Source organism: Pinus tabuliformis, chromosome 9, assembly GCF_031772625.1.
Source record: "Pinus tabuliformis cultivar Carrire ecotype Pingquan chromosome 9, CPIR1, whole genome shotgun sequence".
Lineage (NCBI taxonomy): Eukaryota > Viridiplantae > Streptophyta > Pinopsida > Pinales > Pinaceae > Pinus > Pinus tabuliformis.
In genome coordinates, this window is record NC_142307.1 from 1,345,188,338 (window position 1) to 1,345,213,440 (window position 25,103).

General features: G+C 39.3%; 1 protein-coding gene across 1 annotated transcript in view; it reads left to right on the plus strand.

The window, feature by feature from the left end:
- The window catches only part of LOC149153492 (polyubiquitin-like), an 86,321-nt gene extending 63,207 nt beyond the window's left edge, over positions 1–23,114 (plus strand). The window contains exon 2 of the mRNA XM_089445871.1: positions 21,432–23,114. Coding sequence (XP_089301997.1) covers positions 21,432–22,730 — 1,299 coding nt within the window. The 3' untranslated portion in view covers positions 22,731–23,114. The remainder of the gene's footprint in view (positions 1–21,431) is intronic.
- The last annotated feature ends 1,989 nt before the right edge of the window (positions 23,115–25,103 follow it).

Here is a 25,103-nt window from a genome sequence, read left to right on the forward strand (position 1 = left end):
GCATGTAAGTGTATGATAATGCTACAAAATAATATACAAACAACTAAATCAAGTGATGGGGAAAGATCCCATCACTTGTCTAGGTTATAAGAAGCTCTTGATTAGCTAAATAAAGAGATGAAAGCACAAGAGTATAAGATGTAGATTTGCTTGAAATAATTGACTTAAGCACAAACCATGTCAAAAAGATCTCTGCAAAACCAACACTCTCAAATGATAAGCCATTAAGATTCAAATAACGATAGGAGCTCCTTGAAAGCTATGTGAAGAGTGAGTTGGTCTCTTGAAGACTTCCCCTCACGCTTGCTAGTTGATCTAAAAGATGGCCTCTACAAAACTTTAAATGCACATTAAGTCATATGGATTAAATCAATAAACAATGACAAGAGAACTCTAGAATTTTTATGAAAATATATAGAGTTGTCTAGTTTAGAGCATATCAAATAACCAATTGAAAATATAAGATAAATATACATTCACAAATATATAAAAGCATATGAGAAAATGAAATCAAATTAAACACAAGTAGAGGATTATACCGTCATTGAGCCTAGCACAAACTCCAAGAGAGAAACAACTTTGAGTGAACCCCAAAGTCTTTTTATTCATATGAAGAACACGAGTACATAGAAGCAGAGCTTCCCCAAGCACAATAGCTCGTTGCAAAAGTTACAATATGAGAGCCCAAGGCTCAATTATATAGGAGAATGGGTGGAGATCCCAATGAAGAACCAAATGCCAAGTGTGATGATGACAATCCCAAAGTTTAATCATGCAATTCGAATGACCCAGAGAGGCCCACCAGTGCATGAGAGGAGCTAACTCGTTGTTGAAGAGGGACAAGTGTAGATGGGAGTGGAGTGGTAGGAGACCACTCTCCACTCATCACCAGTAAAACTCCAAGTCAAAGCCCACCAAAACGTTGACTCATCCAAGCAATTCGAATTCCCTTCCTTAATAAATGCATTTTTCCTTGGGAATCTTGTGGTCCCCTCCAAAAATTCGATTTTCTTGGAGCACATATTTTTTCCCTGATTTTAGGAGTCCACATCACCTTGGGACTTCACTTTAACTCCTCCATGATTTTCCACATCATTTCCACATCATTTGGCATGTGTGGATATTCATTTTTCTCGATTTATTTAATAGTTGGCTTAATTTATTGCCACTTTTTCCACTAAACTTAGGAAAAATGTGATTTGAGGATCCAAAACACATTTTTAACCCCTCAAAGTGTGTCTTAGTAAAAAGTTGAGGGTGAGAGGTGCAATTTTTATTACTCATACTCCATACAACTTCTCTAGACATCACTTATTACATTTCAGATACAAATTTTATTCCAATTTCTGCCCTGCGGGAAATTTTAAAAATTAAAAAATAACCCCCTAGACTTAACAAAGTTCCACGAAATTTTATGAGTGATCTAGTATTGTAATATACAATGACTTTAAACACTAAGATTCACCCAAGGCCTCACCATCAAGCCGTACTCTGGCTTTGGGGTTATGCTTGGAGGAAAAAACTCAATTAATTATTAAGTCCTCGTAAGGAGATGATAATTAACCAAGTGAAAAAAACCTCCCAGAGTAATACTCACTTGATGACAAGGTCCCAAGCTACCTAGGCTTGTTACATGACTCAAACTCATCATACTAGCATCACTTTACATCATCCCCATAGGGCTTGTGGAATCTGGGTACAACAGAAAATGATAAGAAGAAGTAGAGTTGAAAAACTTTGGTAATATGATGATCTTTGATGGTACAAGCATCCTTTGGTACATCTTTGGGCATGGAGTCTTCAGATAACCCTCAGGTGCCACTCTAGTGGTCAACAAGTCATAAGCCGACCCAGTAGCCATTGAAACAAAATCAATTTAACCTACACATATGAGCCAAAATAAAGAATATGCTTATGTCATGATAGTTTAAGCCCTCCAGGGCTAGCGTTGAGCGCTAGGGGTGCCATGAAGTGTGTAGAAGCCCTCTAAAATCATCTCCTAGGGGTTGGCCCTTAGGTCTATCTCAATCTCCCTTTGTGGACCTCAATTTTGGTTTTGGGGAACAAAAGTGGTCTCATGAATCTCCAAGTGGTCAAAATGCTTGTCTCTGCTCCAACATCAAGGGTTCTCAAGGTGCTGCTAGCCCTCCCATGTCTCAAGGTGTGTGACCATCCTCATCTGGGCCTTGGATTTAGTTGCCAATCCTCATGAAGTGCTAATTTGGTTGGGGGCATGTCTAGTCTAGTTGCATCATCCCATAAAAGTCATCAATGTAGTGCAAGTGTTGGAACGTTGTTGGTGCTAGAGGTGTTTGTGGCTAAATGTGATGCTCTGTTATAGCGCGGAAACCCATGGCTCTCAACGCCTCACCTGTGGGTGCTAATATGCTCCTTTGAAGGACTTGAGCCCTAGTTAAGTTGCCCAAGCCATGATGAAACCACTTGACAATTACACACAATATCTAGTGCTAACATCTGCATCATCAGGTACATTTAATCATTTTTGCATTTGAGTGAACCAAACTTGCAAGTAATGGGCAATTTGACACTCCAAACAAGGCTTCCCTTCTAGAATCAAGGATTTGAACTCGAAATAGTGTTACCTCCCTAGTAGAAGTGGCTAATAGACCACCCTATTAGGTGTTTCCTGCCCCTAGGGGTAAATGACATGTCCTTGGTTCACCCTTCAATTGATAGGTGTCATGTGAATAATGATAGAATGGAGGGGAGAAGACTTCATGGCCAAGTGCCATGGTCAAAGGGACCAACTATGATGGGCTCCTCATCCTGAGTGTATAGATGTGGGGAGGGAGCAATCGTGGATGCATGAGTTACCAACTCGACCTTTGTTTTTCCACCTCTCTTGTGCACCTTTTACTTTTTCTTGATTTTTCTTTGTATCATTGCTCATAGCTCAAGGGTTAGAGCTTGCTTTGTATGATGTATAATAGTGATTACCCCCTTAAGGGTGAGGCAACTCATTGCCCACCAAGGGTTGGGACATGCAAGGGTTCCTTCTCATAATATGAAGAGCAACATGTGCTCAGGAACTAGGTGATGGCCATAATGAGTGAGGTAGAGCTCATGCTAGGCTTTTGCCCACGTGCTAATGTGTATGTCCTAGCCATCTTTTGCATTTTGATCTTCTTTTGTTTTTGCTTGTGGCCATCATATGCTTTTTCTTGTTCTTTTAGCTGCATCAACCTCCCAGGGCCAAGTTTCGGGACCTTACCCAAGTATGAGGATGTATGGTGCCAATCCTAGAGAACCAATGGTCAGTTGAACCCGAAGAAGGGAGGTGGAATATGGGGCTCATAATGTAAGATGGAAAGTGGTAAGTATGGAATAGGGAGAGATGGGACTACGCTATCTCAATTGAGGTTTCCCAAGTAGTGTCGCTCCTATACCCATTGGGCCATGAGGGGACGTCCCACTGGACTAGGGTGAAAGATTAACCCTCCATATAAGGTGAGGGAACAAAGTGATGGCCAAAACCCCTCTGCCTTCTAGGTTACCCCATGATCCATGCCAAATCCCCAAAATACAAACAAGTATAAGCAACCGATTGCAAAATGAACAAAGTACCTTCTGCTCGAAGCCCACCTTCCAACGTGCACTCATGCCAAATGGGTGAGGAAACATATGATTGATGTAGGTCTCGAAGATATGAATGGCATAACATCATCATCTACTAGGGGCTGTCACGGGTTGCTGGCCACTGGCTGAAAGAGATGACAGGAGAAAAAATTCTCATATGGGGTCACCCACTTTTGGTGGGTAACAGTTCCTGAGGTCATGGTCTCAGAGGTTGTGGTTATAGTTCGATGAGGCTTAGGTCACAATTCTCGAGGCTGAGGTCACAGTTCATAACATCATAGTTCTTGAGTTCATAGTTCTTGAGGCCACAGTTCCTAAGGTCATAGTTTTCGACATCGCAGTTTTTGAGTTCTCGAGGTTAAAGTTCCCAAGGCCAAGGTCATTGTTCCCATGACCATAGTTTCGAAGGATGGGGTCACAATTCCTAAGGCTAAGGTCACAAATCCCGACATCACAATGCCTAAGTTCCCAAGGTCATAGTTCCCAAGGTCGAAGTCATAGTTCCTGAGGCCGAGGTCATAATTCCCGAGGCTAGTCACAGAGCTTGAGGTTGAGGTCATAATTCTCGAGGTCATAGTGCTCGAAGTCAAAGTTCATGAGGTCATGGTTCCTAAGGTCACATTTCTTGAAGTCAGTTCCTGAGTTCCCAACATCATAGTTACCAAGGCCAAGGTCATAGTTTGTGAGGTCACAGTTCTTGAAGCCACAATTCCATAGGTTGAGGCCACTGTTTCATAAGTGGAGGTCAAAAGTTCCTGAGGTCATAGTTCTGTTGTACTGTTCAGCAACCCCCATTTTAATGTATTATAAATTTCTTATGAAATTTATTAAATTAAGATAGGGACCCTTTAGTTTTAGAAAATCAACATAAAAATTGTTAATAAAATCCTATAATCAAAGTTTAATACTTAAGTTTTCTAATTAAAACCCAAGTATTAAACCTTGATTATCACAAAAAATCAAATTAAATAGCCCCCAGAACCAAGACTTATATTTAGGCTTTAAAAAACCTTAAGTAATAAATAGTATGGGTTATTTTATAAAAAAACAAAATAAATCGGAGTTTTTAATCCCCAAAGATTAATCTTTATAAACAAAAGTTAACTCTTTACAAACTCCGACACTCCGCCATACCCTGCATCGCACATCCCATAATAAAATTTCCAAAGGCAAAGACTCCCCCTAACACCGAATTGCGAAATGCGATTAGACTGGATCTGATGGGAAAATACATGCAAATCCATAAAATCTCGCGTCTACAGGCTATTGCAAAAGTTCCAAAGTCCATACTCCGCTCCCTTTCCTGATTGCGATATGCGATAAGGCTCGGAACCAATGAGATTATACACTGCAATTCATAAAATTCCCCGCGTCTCCGGGTATCGCAATTACCAAAGGGTCATACCTCATTACCTACGCCAATTTGTGATTGCGATTAAGCCTAGACCCTAAGGGATTATACATGCCAATCCATAAAATCCCTCGTCCGCAGGCTATCGCAAAAATCCAAAGGCCAAGCACTCTTCCCTTTCCCGATTGCGATATGCGATATAGCCGGACCCGCTGAGATTATTCACTCCAGTTCATAGATTCCCTTGTGTCCGCGGCTATCGCAAATACCAAAGGATCATTGCTACCTGCCTCCTGCGTTATGCCGATTGCGATTTTGCGATAAGACCCATTCCACCATGTCATCCGCCACGTCAGGAGTGACATTAGAGCCATGCCACCTGTGACGTCATCCTCCACGTCATCGCGCAGATCGCAAATCGCAAGTCTTTCGGGACTTAAAACATATGTCATGTGTACCTCCGCTCTGAACGTCGATTGTGATATAACCAAAGCTAAACTTATCTACTAAAATGAACAGCCTAGATCTATCCGCTCAGATCAACGATAGATAATGGTTTCGGACCCCCTTGTGCTCAATTTTAAGTTTCTCACAGGGGGGGTCTGAAAAGTGGTTTTCCCGTCTAAGCCCTATCTCTACGTGTCACTCCTCCGTTCTTTTAGACTCCCCCCTTCACAAACCACTTACCACTTCGAACCCCTCCGAAAAAACCACTAAGCCTCCCGCCTGTTTTGCGATCTGCGATAACACATCATTCTGCCATGTCATCTGCCACATGGATCCTCCACGTCATCCGCCACGTCACCATGACATCATCCCGCACTTCGCAATCGCAATTTTTAAAAAGACATGGTTTATAACATCACATCCACCTTTCCGAACGCCGATTGCAATATGTTTTAAGAAAGCCCCTTTTTGATTTTGTTTAAGAATACTCTAGGCTTTAAAACGATTGCGATTATTCTGAGTTCTACCCCCGGTCTAAAAGTGATTGCGATTATTCTGAGTTCTACCCCCGGTCTAAAAGTGATTGCGATTTACGTTAAAACAGTAAAATCCGACTTGTCTTATCACAGGCATCACTCCGCATTCCTCTCCATGATGGTTGTATTCGGAATTTATTGCAACTCTACGTTTTTCCTGATTTCCTGCAAAAGTGATTTGTTTCAAATAAAACTCGCTTATCAGTTTCATTTATTTCCAGCTTATCGATTCCTGTTTTTCTTGTTCAGGTTCATGACAGAAGAGGACAACTGTGCTGATAAGCAGCAGTTCAATTCAAACAGACAGACAAGCATCTAGATAATCCGATGGAACAAACAAAGTTGATGAAGACAACAAATCACATTAAGAAATTTCCACCAAAAAATTGTTTTCCTTTAAGCGTTGTTGAAGGGATTTGTTTAAATGCCCTCAATGCTCTGCACAATAGATTCAATTGTTTTTTGCTATTTAAGCTTACTCGTTGTATGAAATAAAGGTCCTGAATTTTATGAAAAAAGGCTTAGGAAAGCTTGCACTATTGTACTTTCATCATTTTCTGAATAGAATGATTGGAACATTGTTTAAGAATTTTCATAAAGAATTTTGAGAAGTTGCACTACTGTACTGCTGGAATCATCTTTGTGAGAAAGACTAAATTGTTGCTATTTCTTTTATGAGCTGAGCAACGTGCATATGGTATTTCTATCTTTGTGCCTCTGTTTTGTTCATAAATAAATAGTGAATTTATCTTTTCAGATTGCTTATTACATGGTATTTCTACTCTTCTCTGCAATTCACGAATTCTTGAAGACACTATTGTGTAAAGGATTTAGAGTTGTAGGTTAGAGGAGAAAACTCAAATCTGAAGGATTATTGAGGATTTTTTTTTTGCACTCTAAATTATGTTTTGATGGGCAAAGTTCGTACTATTATAGCTCTAGTTTTAAAAACAGAAGTTCAACTATTGTAAAAGACTGTTGGAGACCAGAGCCAGAGAAATGCATTTAATAAATTGGTATTTTTAATACTATTGTTTTAAATACTAGTTTCATTTTATAATGGCAAGAATGTGTCATTTTATTCATATTTGTGCACTATTGTCGGTATGAGTAATTTGTCTCAATCATATGTTATTATTTATCTCTACTCTTATGTGTTGAATTCTGATTTATGAGTAACTATTTACTCAGAAATCTGTCTTTTAATATCGATTTAACAAATAATGATATGCTGTGAACTATTTCCTCATATTCTTGTTTAATTATTCGAATTATTGATTTAACAATCAATATCATTTTGTGAACTACTTCCTAAATGTTATCGGTTGATTATTTCAATTAAGAGGTCTCTGAATAGAATATGTTTTGGTATTCATAATGTCAGTTAATTGAACTATTTTGTTAACTTGATATTCATTATAAGCCAAACATATTTAAATCCCAAATCATTTAAATATCTTGCTCTCAGTTGGGTTAGATCTATATCTGCCTAATTGAGATAGGATTAGGATTTAGTTCATTTTTCTTGCATTTTAGAATTAGTTTGCATTTAGATTAATTCTACATTTCTAGAAGTCCTCTTTTGAGGCAAAACTTTAGATTGGTTTGGTTGTTCCACAAAAACAACTTAAGGATCATTCTTCTTGCTTGATCAGCTCGAAGAATTGATCTGATGGCCCTAGCTATTAGCAATTAGAGATATATTTAAAGCTGATAGTAGTTGGGAGAAGGTAACTGGACCTAATTGAACCAGTTGGAGCCACTATCCCAAACGGAAAAGGAGTTGTTTTAAGGTCTGGACTGGGTGGTTATCCCCAATGTTGTGGCAGCGATTTTCGAAGTCTCAACAAGTTCCCAAGACCATAGTTTCAAAGGATGAAGTCACAATTCCTTAGGCTGAGGTTACAATTCTTGATGTCACAGTGCCAAAGTTCCCAAGGTCACAGTTCTAGATGTTGAGGTCATAATTCCCAAGTTTGAGGTCACAATTCCCAACATCATAGTTCCTGAGGCTGGTGACAGTTCTCGAGGCTAAGGTTACAGTACCTGAGGTTGGTCACAGTTCTCGAGGTTGAGGTCGCAATTTTTGAGGCTAGTCATAGTTGCTAGCGTCATAGTTCTTGAGGTCAAGGCCACAATTCCCAATGTCATAGTTCCCAAGGTCATAGTCCTCAAGGTTGAGGTCATAGTTCTCAAGGTGATAGTGCCTGAGGTCATAATTATTGAAGTCATAGTTCTTAACATCACAGTGCTTGAGTTCCATCACAGTCCTTGACTTCTCGAGGTGACAATTCTCAAGGGCGAGGTCATAGATTCTTTGGCTAGTGTTCTAGAGGATGATGCCATATTTCCAAAGGTCACAGTTCCTAAGGTTAGTTCTTTGGAGGCTAATGTCATAGTTCCTAAGGTCACAATTCCGAAGGTCATAGTTCTCGAGGTTGAGGTCAAAATTCAAATTTCTTAAGGTCACAGTTCCTGTGGTTAGAGTTCTTGAGGCTAGTATTTTGGATGCCAATGTCAGAGTTCCTATAGCCAATGTTCTAGAGGCCGATGTCACAGTTCCTGAGGCTAGTGTTTTGGAGGCCAATGTCAGAGTTCCTATAGCCAATGTTCTAGAGGCCGATGTCACAGTTCCTGAGGCTAGTGTTTTGGAGGCCAACGATCATAGTTCCTCAGGGTTATAGTTCTTGAGGCTAGTATTCTAGAGGCCGATGTCACTGTTCCTGAGGTCACAGTTCCTAAGGCCATAGATTTGAACAACGAGTTCATAGCTCCCAAGGTTGAGTTCAAAGTTCCCAAGGTCGTGGTTCCACAAGTCAAGGTCAAAGTTCCCAAGGTCATAGTTCCACAAGTCAAGGTCAAAGCTTCAAAGGTCACAATTCCAAGGGAATCATAGTTCCCAAGGTCGTAGTTCTTGAGGTCATAGTTTATGGGATAGTTGTATTTATGAGTCTCTTTGATTCACTTCTAAATGTGGGTCTCTTATGGATTTTCTAGCTATAAGAATTTACCTAGACCAATGATGCATTGCTTGGGTTTATGGATTTGCTAGCGTCAAGATGAAGTCCTTCCATCAGGTAAAACCTCAGTTACTTCTCATGGAAGCACATTCCTAGGAGTTATAATATTGGTTGTAGAATGGGCAACTAATGGTGGAAGTTCACATTCATTTGTGAGTAATTAGCATGCTCTAGAAGCCTCTGTTGCTGGCCAAAAGCCAACACAAAAATGGGATGTTCATTCATTTGGAATTGTCCTTTTGGAAATGCTGATAGGTCGATCTCCAACATTCCAAATTGCATCCTTTGACATGGATTTGGTCACTTGGGTTAGAAAGGAATTCAAAGAGGAACACCTACTACTAGAAATTGTGAATCCATCACTCTTGCAAGAAGTATATGCCAAGAAGGAAGTACATGTTGTATTCCATATTTCTCTTGCATGCGTAGAAGCAGATCCTAATTTACAACCCAGGATGAAGAATACATATGATTCTTTTGACATAATTGGAGCGACATCACAAAATTGAAAAGGCTACCATGCGATTTGAAGATTTGTTTATTCTGCCTTACGGGAATTATTCCTCCATCACTTGGGAGAAGCTGGGAGGACGAAATTCGTTGTTTTTGGGCTCTATCTCTCTCTCACGTACGAAAAAGCAAGGGTTTTTGCAGCCAGAAAGTTGTCAAAGTTGCAGGTCCGAATTGTTGCGGAGCGAAGTTGTTGCTAGGGAGAATAATTGCAAGAACAAGTTGTTGGATAGAGCGAAATCCCTCTCTTGACCTTGGGGAGAGCTGTTTTGCTCCAGGAAGGTCTCTAAAGGAAGATAGATTAGGGTTTCTGCAGCAATTGCTGGGACAAAGGTTGTTGGGAGGACAAAGTTGCTAGGTCAAGTAGCTGGGCAGTTGCTGGCAAGACGAAGTTGCAACGAAGAAGCAGTTTAAGGGAAGGTCTTGAGAAAAGAGTTGACCTGGTATTGGGAGGAGGACTTGGTCTAGGGATTGGGTCACTGTATCTCATTTGAAGCAGATCCTCAGAAGAGAAGAGTTTTTGGGTTTTCCCCTGGTTGAAAGCCTAAATCTGTGTCCTCTTTTATTGTTGTTGTTTTTTGATATTGTTTGATGAAAAGATCTAACTAAAGAACATAAAGAAGATAACTAAGTTTCACAAGCAAGTATCAAGGTTGAAGAAAATAAGTTATAATTGCTGCCACTTTACATTTTTCTAACATGGTATCAGAGCTAAGGTGAGCAAGGCAGCTAGAAGGACACTAGAAAGAATTGTTGATCAAGGGATAGGAAGCTCTCAAAGCCTAAAAGAAGAATATTTTCTCTTGAAGGGATTTGGTTAAAGGCTTGTTGACCTTCTGATCTAGGGTTTCTACATTGAAGAAGATCAAGAACTACATCAATCTCGCAAGAAGGGTGTTGATCTCGCAAAAGGAAGTCTACTTGGAAGGCATCAATCTTGGAAGTTGTTTGTGGAGGAATCCTAGGGAACATCTTTCAAGGGCATCATCAAGAACTCTCTGAAGGTCTTGAATACATCAAGAAGGTTGGAAATACTATTCAAGTAATTACTATACTATGGCTGAATCTTCAAGTCATGTAACTTCTTTCCGAAAGGAGAGTAACAAGATCATTGGGGCAGTAATTTATCTAGCATGGAAAAAGAGGATTGACTTGATACTCACAGAGCAAGATGTAATGGGATATGTTACCAGAGAAATTACTGAACCTGGAAAAGACAAGATACAAGATCTAGCAAGGCACAAGAAGGGGGAAGTAAGAGCTCAAAGGATCATAGTGGAATCAATCAAGGATTCTCTTGTTCCTTTTGTAGCAAATTTGAAGACTTCCAAGGCCATGTACGACAAGCTAGTGAATTTGTACTCTGTAAGTACAATAGGTCAAAAGATGTCTTTGTGGAACAAGCTATATAGAATGAAGAAATCAAAGGATGAGGATATGGCATCCTTCCTCATGAGAGTCTCTCAATTAAGAGACCATTTACAAGGACTCGGGAACTAATCACTGATTCAGAGGTAACCATATGTGTTCTAAATGCATTGCCACCAGAATGGAGCAACTTTGCAACAAGTATCTACTCCAAGAAAGATTCAACTCCCTTTGATGAGTTGTGGGCACAATGCATACTAGAAGAATCAAGGATCAAGGTCAAGGATGACATTGGATCTGATGAGCAAACTCAAGCCTTTCTAGCCCGAGTCAAGAAGATGAAGAAGGGAAAGTTTGGCAAGTCCAAGAAGAAAGATATGTCCAAGGTGCAATGCTTCAAGTGTCAAGAGTTTGGACATTACAAAAGGGACTGCCCAAATCAACAAAACAATAAGAGAAAGGATAGAAGTGAAGCTCATGTAGCCAAAGCAGTAGGAGAACCTGAGAAGAAACCAAAGAAGGAAGAAGTGAAGGATCTTTACTACTAAAGAAGGTTCACTAACTTCCAGGTTCTCTATGAATATTGATTTCTCTTTAGATGATATGTTTTGTATAAGCATCATAGGATAGAAGCATATGATAGTAGCATGTTTGGAATTTTTTATGTTGCTTAGTAGAGATCATCTAGGATACGATGTTAGACCATTTTGCATAATGTTCATCCAAATTATGTTAGAGATAGTCATCTTGCTTAATGGATCATCATGATCTGTGAAGGACCATTTAAAAGCATCATGACAAGAATAGTATATATTCTATGTAATGTGGAAACATGCTGGTAAAAAGGGATGAAAGGTTGCAATGGGTCAGGATGAAAACTTTTTATATGGATAACTAGATGATTGGATGAAAGCATAGGAATGTATGTTTAACTTTGGATAAAGATTCATATATATAAGAATCTGGTGAAAGAAAGTTGGTTATGAAAGTTATGCTTAAGTGTTTATGATGTTGGAATAAGATTTGACTTACTATGTATAAAGAAATTAGGACTTTCTCTAAGAATATGTATATGATAAGTTTAACATCTGGCATAATCTCTGGAAGAAAAAGTTGTAACTTGGTAATCAAGTTCGATCCTTGGGCACTCTGATGCAAGAAGGAAAGTTCAAGTGGAAATGGTAGATGAAGATGTTGATGATACAAGAAGGTCACCATGGTGAGGCAAGTCTATTTCATTTTTGGTTTTATCTGGTTAACATATTATTTTGCTACCTGGTAGAATGGTGCAGGAATGCATGATGACAATTGAGACAAAGTCAACTGTATGGATGAAAAGGATTGAGGGAAGCTCAATATCTGACACCTGACAACTATGAAGTCAAGACATGTTCATTTTGGAAGGTAGCAGTGCGAGAAGATAACTTGAATGTCAAGGAAGATCACTTTCATGAGGAAGCCGTGATCAGATAAAAGTTTGGGAATGCTCAATACAATGCCTTCATGTCAAAAATGGAAAGTGATGAGCGAGAAAGACGACCTGGATCCTATCACAAGAACAAAGAGTGGAGATGGTTCCACAATACCTCGTAAAGAAGTAGAGATGCAGGGAGCCATGTAGCTATGGAAAATTGATAGTTGATACTTTGATGAAGACAAGCTATAAGGCTTGTGGTGTTGTCTTCCGTTATTGGAAGGAAGGGATCTCCTCTGGTTTGAGAGGGAGCAAGGGAGTCTCTGTGAATAAGGAGCAAGGTTCTATTCTCAAGATTAAGGGAGAATAGGGATATCCTCTCGGTTTGAGAGGGAGTGATAGTTGATATCACATGTGCATTCTTCTCTTCAAGTGATGAAGAGAGAATGACGGAGGATTGGATAAGCATCTGTGGTTTCCTTGAGGATAGACCATCCAAGAAAGGAAAGGGGATCGATACTCCTTGAGGATTTGAATCCAAGAGAGGTAGTAGTCTCGAGGATTGACACTCTTTGAGGATGGGACAGGAATCCAAGAGAAGAGTGGTCAAAGAGGACCGATGTTCTTTGAGGACTCAAGTATGGAGATCCAAGATAAGAATAGTCCTAAAAGGACATACCTTGTGGACATCCAGATGGGGTATGTACCTTAGAGAGGTAGTGTGGTATCACACATAAAGCCTCCCAACATAATGCTCTTGAATTAAAGAAGAGCTTGTCTGGCTAGGCCTCAGGGATAACACTGGTCATGATAATGATGCTTACAGTATGGCTTATCAATCCAACTCTTCTTGAAAAGTCTTTAGTTTGAGATGTGATGTTGTACTGGTTGTACAATTATGAATACCTCCCTAGTTAAGAGGGAGTGTTTGAGAAATGTAACTTGTTTCGGTCTTCATAATTGTTGTACTCATTTCAATATGTATTCTATGTAACAAACAAGAAAAATAAAAGAAAAATTATTATTATCAAAGCAAGGGTTTCATGCTCATTATTGATGGTCTTCTAGGTAAAGGCATGTTCTTCATGCTTCTAGGGTTTGTTAGGTCTTAGGATTTATTGTCGAGTCAAAGGAGTCAACATCATGTTTATAAGACCCTTTTGGGCAATTTGTAATGGTAAAAAGAATTACTTTCGAGTCTAGAAAATCTTGGAATCTCCAAGAGTACAAGTCGGCCCGAGGATCCTCAAGTCGGCCTAAAGGAGGGAATTTGACCCCTTGAGAAGGCTATAAAAGGAAGCAACTTGACCTCATTTGGACACCCTCACTCACAAGTTTTGTCAATCAAGGAAAGAGTTCAATCTTTGTTTTTGGGCTCTATCTTTCTCACACTTACGCAAAATCTAGGGTTTCTGTAGCCAAAAAGAGGCCAGAGTTGTAGGTTCGAATTGCTAGGGGGCGAAGTGTTGTCGGGGAGCAAAATTGCAGGAACAAGTTGTTGGATATAGCAAAATCCTTCTCTTGACCTTGTTGACCTTGGGGAGAACTTTTTTGCTCTAGAAAGGTCTCTAAACGAAGATAGATTAGGGTTTCTGCAATAGTTGTTGGGACGAAGGTTGCTAGGAGGACGAAGTTGCTGGGTCAAGTAGCTGGGTAGTTGTTGGCAGGACGAAGTTACAATGAAGAAGCAGTTTAAGGGAAGGTCTTGAGGAAAGGGCTGACTTGGTACTGGGAGAAGGAATTGGTCTAGGGATTGGGTCACTGTATCTCATTTGAAGCAGATTCTAAGAAGAGAAGAGTTTTTGGGTTTTCCCCTTGGAGGGGTTTTTCCCTAGCTGAGAGCTTATATCTGTGTCCTCTTTTATTGTTGTTTCTTGATGTTGTTTAATGAAAAGATCTAACTAAAGAACATAAAGAAGATAACTAAGTTTCACAAGCAAGTATCAAGGTTGAAGAAAATAAGTTATAATTGCTGCCACTTTACATTTTTCAAACACAGGTGGCCTAAAGGGGCCTCGCTCAAGATTTAGAAGGTGCGGTAACAAAATCTGAGGAAGCGAAGGACATTACAGAGGTACGAAAGCAGTGCGTCAGGTCCAACAACAAACCTGAGCAGTCTTGGTTGACCTAAGTTTAGATAGGTTGTGTGACTAACCGCTAAGTAACAAAACCTTGGACAATGTCAATTTGTAAGCATAAAAACTAGTTGGTATTGTGAGCCCTACCGGGGATTTGTGGATCTTTGTGCTGCATAATAAACATGTTGTTTACTGGTCAAATTAGCCCTAATTTACAGTGGTTGCTTGAGGAATCAATGGTTGTTTGAGTACCTCATTATCCTATTTGTGCATTGAATAAAAAGTCATTACTAACTCATAGTTATGAAATACAATTCTGTCATATGTTTAGTGAAGCCCTAACTCAGAATTGCATCCCAAGGGTAGTCCCAAGGAAGGGTCATTACAGTGGTATTGGAGCTGTGCATCCTACTAGCTTGTGGGCATATGATTTCTGGATGCTTCCGTACGCTGGGGAAAACATTATAGTTAGAAGGTACCAACAATTCAGTCATGGCGGATAGAGAAGAGCAGTTGCCAGAAGTTAACCCCTTTAACATCTCAGGGGAGCTAGTAAGAGGGCAACAACAGATGGCGCAAGGGCAACAATAGGTGGCTCAACTAATGGCACAAGGGCAATGACAAGTGGTTCAACTAATGGCACAAGGGCAATGACAAGTGGTTCAACTAATGGCACAAGGGTAACAACAAATGGCCCAATTTTTTACCCAGAGTTTGGCAAATTTGAATAATGCAGGTAATAATGAGGCAACAAGAGTTTGGTAGAAGGAAGCAACAACCACAATCCCGGTCCTTTTAACATCTCTGTGCAAAATCACATGTGGGCAACCAATAGGAGGATCCCTAGACCTATATTACCCCAATTTCTAGATGGTTAGGGAGTAGTGAGTCAAGGACCTATAGAACATAATGGAGATTTTTCAGAATATTTTGGGGGGCATGCGTGGATGTTCGAGTAGCCATGACCTTTAGGGAGTTCAGTAACATTAAGATCATAATAGGGGCACGCAACAGAACTATGACCAACTTCACAAAGTTGGGAAACTATTCATCCCCTCTTTCGATGGGTCATCCAAGTACTCAATAAGGTCGGGTACAAAAGTTAGACACTTACCCAATGTTGGAAGCAAAAGCCATCAAATTCGCCAGCTTGCATTTGGAAGGAGAAGCTCATGAATGGTGGTACCACAGATTATTAGCCACCTTGGGACATTCCAACATCACTTCTTACATGTACTTCACACAAAGATTGATAGATTAGTTTGACAAGAATGATCCAGAGATACACTTTAGGGAGCTAGCACAACTTAGGTATACTGGAACACCAACATTTTAGAATTCCAGCGGGTAGTTGTTATGGTGATAGACATATCTGAGCAGAGGTTGATCATGCTCTTCACAGAAGGGTTAGCTGAACCCCTACATGGTTGGCTCAAGGCCTTCAAATCCACCGCTTTACAAGATGCCATCACCAAGATGTGAGATATGGAAGATGCAATACCTAAAGCTAAATTTCCATCCAATCCACTCATCCCTCGGAAGAACAGAGATAAGAAGTCGTTTCAAAGAGAGTGGGATGGTAAGGACAGGCTGGATGACAAGACTCAAAACAAGTTGAGAAGGAACAAACTCTACTTCACTTGCAAGGAACCATGGGAACCAGGTCACAAATGCTTGGGCAAGGGAAAGGTCCACTATATTGAGGTGATGTCATACATTGACAATGAAGAACATACCAAGCCAACACGAAGCAGTGAGCCTAGCAATTCAAAGGGGGAGAAGTCCCATGAGGAAGCTAAAGGGGATGAGAGACCTTATACAAGAGTTAAATATGGTATTGTCGCAACTCTTGGGCAACGATAGCGCTGGAACGTATCTCGCAGGGGCAGCGAAGGCTAGAAGTGGGCAACGGATTGAGCTACCTATGGCAGCAAAAGAGAGGGAGGTAGTAGAAGGCTAGCTTTTGTCTCTTCTAACAACATAAGGCTGAGTCAGGGCTGAGCGTGGCCTAAAGGGGCTTCACTTAGGATTTAGAAGGTGCAACTGACTGAATCTGAGGCAGTGAAGGACATCATAAAGGTAAGGAAGCAGTGCATTAGGTCCAACAACAAATCTCCACAATCTTGGTTGACCTAAAGTTAGGATAGCTGGTGTGACCAACCATTGACTAACAAAACCTTGGATAGTGTCAATTTGTAGGCATAAAAACTAGTTGGCATTGTTACAGTTAGCCCTAATGGGGATTTGTGGATCTTTGTGCTACATAATAGACATGTTGTTTATTGATCAAATTAGCCCTAATTTACAATGGTTGCTTGAAGAACCAATGGTTGTTTGAGTACCTCATTATACTATTTGTGCATTTAATAAAAAGTGATTATTGTCTCATAGATTGGTGAATCACAATATTGTTATGAAATACAATTATGTTGTAATGCCTAAATTTTCATAAACAACCAGACAATCAAATTAAATGTAGAATTACCAATTTAATTGCAGATACATACCTGGATATCCTGTTTGAAGTTGATCTCGGGTTGACTTTGCTCTGAATCTGCTCCTACTACCAAGCTGACCGAATCCACCCTACCTATCTGGGAGCAACCTATCTGATTCCTAGATCTAGAAGACTTTGGAATTGAAGAATTTTGGCTCCTGTGCTCGAAACCCCAAGAACAATACTCAAATCTCGATTTCTCAGTTAATTCCACCCTCAAAATTCTCCTTTCCTTGTGGCTCTTTATTTCTTTCCCTTTTGTTTTCACTAGGAAATTTTCCCTTTCATGCTCCCTTGTTCAAGATTCTGCATTTTTCTCCCCCCCTTGACACCGCTATGAATGGCCTTTTAAGGTGTTCTCAAGGGGTCACCGCCCCCCTACCTCTGATATTCATAGACCTGGCTTTAGTAGCGACAACCAGGTATGTAGAGGTATTTACACATATTCAAGGGATATTTTTAAACTTACTAGCTTGAGCTATTATAATCCATTATTTGCTAATATCTTGGTGATTTGTTTACATCAACGTATTTTTTATTGTATACCATATGTTATAAATCCTTTTAGCTTGTATGGTATATATATATATATATATTATCATTTCCCACTTTGTTTGCATATTAATAACTATATATTATAATTCTTTTATTTTTAATTTGTATAATAATTAATATATATTATAATTATTTGTATTTCCCTTGCTATTTGTATAGCACATTGCCTTTATCCTTTATGTTGTATAGTTATATATATTATGATGGTGGTACATGCATTAAGTACCTTACTGAATGTATTCAACATATATATTTTGAGTTAGGTATTCACTATAGAATTTTCAATAATTAATTCGTTTGTCCTTTACTTGGCATTTTTTTTATAATAGTTTAGTATGTATACTATTGCAGTATGCATGCATATGTAGCTATCATATGCATGCATCGTATGCATGCTAATATTTCTATGCTACCCATAATTTGAGATGGGTCGTCACATCTGTCATATGTTTAGTGAAGCCCTAACTTAGAATTGCATCCCAAGGAAGGGTCCTTGCAGATCTTGTGAGATTCATTTGAAGCAAATGCCTCACTGTATTTCTCCATTATTAATCAGATACTTCTCTAGTTTACATTTGACCCCATGATGCAAATGGTGGGGACTAGATTCCTAGATCAATCCTGAACTTGTGTTGATTTACTTATAATAAAAGTTGGCTGCTTGTAGATCAGATTTACTTTTTCAAACTTAATCTGTAGATCAGATGCAGTAGCTATGGATGTCCCTCTTTAGTTGGCACAGACCAACTCGAAATGAGAGGATCTTAGGAGGTGACATGCCTTATGTTCTTGCATTGCTTGCTCAAAGCTCAGTGTGGGTGATAACAAGTCCACTACAAAATCCGTTATTATATGTGCTTTATCTGACAAGAATTGTCGTTAATATCTTTGATTTCTTTGCATCTGTATGAAGTATCTTCCTTCTAAACCTATCTATTGTAATTAAGATATGGTTGTTCATCAAGAAGTAAAAATCTTCTCCTTTTGCTTAATACCCGTTGTTTGAGGTGGTATTGCTTCTTCTACTTGGCTATATCTTGATTCCTTTGTCATCTCAAGGCCATGCCTTTCACTTCTTTCTCTGAGAGGATTTGAATGTCCATTGTATAGAAGACCTTGACCATGGTTTCATTCAAGTGAGAACTAGAAAAAGGGTTTTGGGCCACTGGAGGTGAGTCTCCTATTGAGAGACGATTAATCCCTTTTCTTTTGCTTTAGTTTTTGTATCAGATTTTTATCCACTATATGTAAATCTCCTATTCTAAGTTCCTCCTTGAGAGAGACTTTTTACCAACTACATCATTGTTGAACATAAGTGGTGTTGTTCTTGCACCTCTTGACAATTCTACCATTGTTCTGCATACTACTTTAAGGATGCCCAAGCCCCTATAACCAGAATTTTTAATCCTTGACCAAAAATGTTAAGCACCATGTATTCACATTAATTGGATAGTTTCTGTCTGAGGCACACAGAAAATAGAATGACTTTCAATGATGTAGTCAAACATAACGACATTCACCTTTTTTTGTTCAAACAATGTGGATCTTATTATGATGCCCAAGATAACTTTCCTTTGTTACCAGATTTTAGCTATGGAAAGTCTTGTTGATGTCTAGAAATAATTTTTGTGGAGAAAATGCCTCAAACCTTGCCTACCAACATTATTGTCATTCACCAAAATCTACCTTTCCATCGAGTCCTCTCTTTTGTCAATAAAAAAGGCTAACTAGGACACCATATTGCATCAACTTTACATTAGTTTGGCTTGTGGGAATAGATTCCCCATTCCAACAATTCTCATTAAATCCTATAATAAAACCTCAAATTCAAAATAGAGGTACGGAGATACACTAGAATAAGAAATTGTCAGCAGCCTTCTCTATCACAATGAATGAAAATAACAATGACTGAAATATCACTTGATTGGAAAACCTGAATAAGGAAGGAACATGCCATATAAAGAGACAGCCATTATTTGCAATTTCATAGCATCAATTTGCACTGTTAAAACTTTTTTCATTATTCACGGATCTCCTAGACCTTTTTTTTGGTCTTAGTGGAGGTAAGAATTATTACAATACAGTTAAGTACTTATTAAATAAGAACAGAGATCCTTGGAAAGGAAACCACCATGGTGCCCACAGATCGCTTATTCCGTCCAGATGTGCCCACAAAATTCAAATAGAACATGGCAGATGCCCCTCAATGTAAAGATCCTTCATAGACGGGAAGATGATAGAATGGCCACAATGCAGGACTATCTAGCCTGATGTTACTTTCACATTGTCTTGATACGCTTATCTGAACATGTTCGTACATTGTAACTGAATAACTCAATCCATAGATTAAAAATCCATGCCATACTTCCAAGTATTGCCATAACCACTATGCCCCTCAATGTAAACATCCTTCATAGGTGGGAAGATGATAGAATGGTCACAATGTGATACTGTCTAGCCTGATGTTACTTTCACATTGTCTTGATACACTTATCTGAACATGTTCGAGCATTGTATCTGAATAACTCAATCCACAGATTAAGAACCCATGCCATACTTCCAAGTATTGCCATGGCCCATAACCACTATGGCGATCCAACATTATGCCAACCACCTTAGGATTGCATCATCAGCTTTTCCATCAATGTAGAACCAGGCTAGGCGATAGATAAGAATGGTGGCCTCCTTTGTAAATCAGCTCAAGCCGTGAGGATTCTATCCCGGCAATTCTGCCAAGAGTCCCAGGCATCAGTAATTTCAGCCAGAAAGAGGAGGGATATAACAGTTAAACCACCGTAACCGACATAGTGGTGGCAGGATGCCATAACAAAGAATGTGGCCAGATGACATGATTTGAAGAAAATCACCAGGAAAAATGACCATGTAATGCATTGAGTCGACTTAGAAATAAGCAATGCTGAATTCCATCACTGCATTCTCTAAAGGGGTTTTTTTTGCCTGGCAAACTCCAGCGGAGATATTAGCATACAATAGACTGCTAAAAATGCAGCAGGTGCATCATGAGCCCGCAAAATACAGTAGCTAGAAGTTCCTCCACAGTCATTAGGTTTCCTGTGTCGGAAGAGTTTGAGATATCCAAGTGCATAAACAATCAGGAACATACCAAATGCTGCGATAGCTCAGAGGAATGAAACCGTAGTGTTTCTACCTGCATCATTCCTTGATAGCGGTGATGAACTTAGAGTACTTGAATTCAAGTTCATACTGAAGAGAATACTAAACTCCAAACCTAGCAAAACTTCACCATTTACTTCTCCATGCTGCAGGCTTTCAACTGATAGAGATTGCCAGTCTTCCATTTCATACCGTTTTTCTGATTATCTCTGTTAGAAATTTAAGATTCAGTGCATATCTTGTTTGTTTCAATAACGAAACAACTAAATTTTGTTCAAATATTCTTTCTGAGGGGAAACTTCACCAGTTTTGTCCAGATTTTCTTCCTGCATGCAAATTTCACCAGCTTTTCTTCAATTGCTCCCACATATTTTGACCTTTGCATATTCCAGACACATTTATCATCGACAGGTCTCTTTTTGGTTTGAAAGAATGAATTTTCTAACGTTCCTCAGTCTTGAATTATCTGTATATCCTGACGCTTATCTAAGTATGAAATTTGCCTTTTTCGAACTCATTGGTTATTTCAGTTTAAGTGACCAGACTACTTTATTGAATATATTTCATTAATCCTCTGATCATTTCTCTTGGATGCAACTACAAATTTACCCTCGCTTGCTGTTATGATGACGAACTTGACTGCAACTTTCACAATCCTTGGCTGCAACTTGACGGAGTGTTGATTCCTTATATCGACTCGTATAATTAAGTAGCTATTGACTCGTGCAATTGAAGTTTCTGCGTTTAATGGAGTTCCTAACCAGTTTGTGCTTTATAGGGTTCTGAATCCATAAGATGTAGCCTAAGGTTTTGTTTTGTGCTTTATAGGGTTCTGCATCCATAAGATGTAGCCTGGGGTTTTGTTTTGCATAGTGAGGGTTATTATTTTTCAGGGTTTCTGAATGATCTCTGTAATTGTGCAGGTGGTGTGGTATCATTATTTAAAATTCAGTATGCAGATTATTGTAAAGATATACCCTGCAAACCCTGCAAACCCTGCAAAGACCATCACCCTTGAGCTGGAGAGCTCTGATACCATTGACAATGTGAAGGCCAACATCCAGGACAAAGACGGTATCCCTCCCGACCATCAGCGTCTCAGTTTTGCTGGCAAGCAGTTGGAGGACGGACGCACTCTAGCCGACTACAACATCCAAAATGAATCCACTCTCTACGTCCTCCCTCTCATAGTTGGCATGCAGATCTTCGTCAAAACCCTCACGGGCAAGACAATCACACTAGTGGTTAAGAGCTCTGATAGGATTGAGAATGTGAAGTCTAAGATTCAGGACAAGGACGGAATTCCCCCTGAACAGCAGAGGCTGATATTTGAAGGCAAGCAGCTGGAGCCTGAGCGAACCATGGCTGATTACAATATTCAGAAGGAATCCACCCTCCACGTTGTCTCAAGTCTGTATAGTGACATTCACTATACAATGTGTACGCATGCTCTTCCTCGGCTTGGTGCTCGTATGCAAATATTTGTTAAACCCTTGGTGGGCAACACAATGACAGTTGAGGTTGAGAGCTCTGACACTATTGATAAAGTTAAGGCTAAGATTCAGAACAACAAAGGAATCCCCCCTGATCAACAAAGACTTACTTTTGCAGGCAGGTGGCTGAAGGGTCAGCAAACCCTTGACAATGTGAAGGCCAACATCCAGGACAAAGATGGTATCCCTCCCGACCAGCAGCGTCTCATTTTTGCTGGCAAGCTGTTGGAGGACGGACGCACTCTAGCCGACTACAACATCCAAAATGAATCCACTCTCTACGTCCTCCCTCTCATAGTTGGCATGCAGATCTTCGTCAAATCCCTCACGGGCAAGACAATCACACTAGTGGTTAAGAGCTCTGATAGGATTGAGAATGTGAAGTCTAAGATTCAGGACAAGGAAGGAATTCCCCCTGAACAGCAGAGGCTGATATTTGAAGGCAAGCAGCTGAAGCCTGAGCGAACCATGGCTGATTACAATATTCAGAAGGGATCCACCCTCCACGTTGTCTCAAGTCCGTATAGTGACATTCACTGTACAATGTGTACGCACACTCTTCGTCGGCTTGGTGCTCGTATGCAAATATTTGTTAAATCCTTGGTGGGCAACACAATGACAGTTGAGGTTGAGAGCTCTGACACTATTGATAAAGTTAAGGCTAAGATTCAGGACAACAAAGGAACCCCCCTGATCAACAAAGACTTACTTTTGCAGGCAGGCAGCTGAAGGGTCGGCAAACCCTCGCCCATTACAATATTCAGAAGGAATCCACCCTCACTCCGAGACTTATTCATCCCATTCAGAGTCACAGACGTCGTTTCCGTGTAAAACTTGGTAATTGAATGGGCAAAAGGGAAATATGTAGGCTTATGTTGTTTAGGAATCTACCGGCTATTGATAGTTTTAGATGAATCATGCGTGCTACTGCTTTTCCGAGTGTTTGTTGCAAGAATTCATATGAAGACTGTTTACTTTCTGTTATATTTCATATGAAGACTTATTTACTTTCCATTATATTGTAAATCATCTATAACTTGAACTCCTTTGTAAGAGGTAGCCATGGAATTTGTAACTGTCTGTTCTAAGTTGAGGTTTTACCTTTTTGCACAACAGATCTTTTTTTCATTTTTCTTTCCAGTTTTTTCCTCTGTGAATATGGAATGATCCAAATCATCTCTAACTTGAGCTCCTTTGTAAGAGGTAGCCATGAAATTTGTGACGGTCTGTTCTAAGTTGAGGTTTTACCTTTTATACAACAGATATTTTTTCATTTTTCTTTGCAGTCTTTTCCTCTGTGAATATGTAATGAGGATTAATCCTTTAAAATATTTAGTAAACATTTCAGTAAATTTAATAAATAAATAACATTTTAGTAAAATTAATTTATTATATTAGTTGATAATAGTTGTTATTGAACTTCACTGATAGTAATATTGTACTATTTTCCAATGGAATATAACTAGCAATTGCACCACATGTTGCAATGGGAACGCCGTAAAGCAAGAATGTACGAAAAAGTAGGATAGAGGACCACATGATAGAGGAGAAGCTTTGTTTAAAAAGAGAAGAATGGAATCTCGTGAGAGTTTAGCACTGGAAGTGTGAATTTTCCACTACCCCGTTCAATTATCCCGATATTGTCTCCTCTAGGAAATTCACATGTGATACCTCTAAATACAAATGGCAGATGTGGTCCATATCAAACCTAATTGCATGTCCATGATAAAGTCAAATTGTTAGTAGCATAAGATTTCTCTTTATTATTAATATTTTAATTGGTGGGGGTGGGTAAATTCTATTGAGCATACACCTATTCTTGAAGATGAGGTTTTTGATATACATGCCTTTAGACTTACCAACTAAAATTCCCACAGTTTATATGCTTATGATGAACATATAAAAATAATCAACCCAAACAAATTATGATGAATATACAAAAATAATCAACCCAAACAAATTTAAAAACTCAGTTTAAAAAACTAGTCCTATAATTAACATTAAATTAAAAACGTATTTTATTTAAGCTTACAAGCAAAAAAAATAATCAACCCAAACAAATTTAAAAATTCAATGTAAAAAGCTAGTCCTAAATTTTAGGAATACTGTTAAAAATTGGAGTAGTCTACCCAGGCGGAGGAATTGGCCGGGAATGGTAACTGGTCGGAAAACATTCTGATTCAGTGCATGGGGAATGGCAAGTAGCGGTTGAGTGAGATCGCCACCTTGACGTGCGGACTCATCCGGCATCTGATGACCCATCCTATCTCGGCAATGTTTGCGTCAACCTCCGTTAGCTATCCGTGTCAGTGATGTGCACCATATTCATTCATGTTAAACATCATATATCCATCATGTTAGTTATGGCGGGATAATGAAATTTTGAAATTAAGCCACGTTTTCCTCTTTTAGAAACCAAATCAGAGATCTAGCTAGTTATTCTAAAGACTCCATTCTTTACGAAAATCAAAGGATATTTCGGCTCTCTAGCGGATTATGGCATCCTCGGGGCTTAATTTTAAGGATACTCTTTCTGTATGGGTTTTCCATTATTCGCAGGAGAGTAGTATGTGCCGTCGATTTTATTCCCGCATTTTTTAAATCTCAGGGTCAGGGAGAAAGAAAACCTCCTTCATGTGATCATGAGATCAATCTTCTCTGTGTGAGTGAAGTTGTGTAAGGTTTTATCATTTGTGTATTCTGTATTTTGATTCTTTATGTCAAATGATTGATTTCTTTATTTTTATTTTCATAAAAGACAACTTCGTTTTATAGAATTTTTCCTGTGCTTGTATGAAACCAAGGATACGAACATTGGAATGTGGATCTCATAGGGATTCTTGTGTTGTCACTTGACATATCCGTTATAAGGCCTGGAGATTGTGTTGTAGTTTTATTGATAGAGATTAAAAGCTACTTTGGGCAGCATAGATTTCAATCAAGTTTGGAGTGTGAAGCAAACTGGAGCGAGAGCGCCACGCTGCGCAGGGAGCCAACCAGCGTTTACTCAGCTATCATGGATAGCCAGTAGTCCCAGCCACTCCCAAGCCTAAACCAATCCTTGCAAGACGTCTCAATCCTTCCCTAATGCACACTGAGATC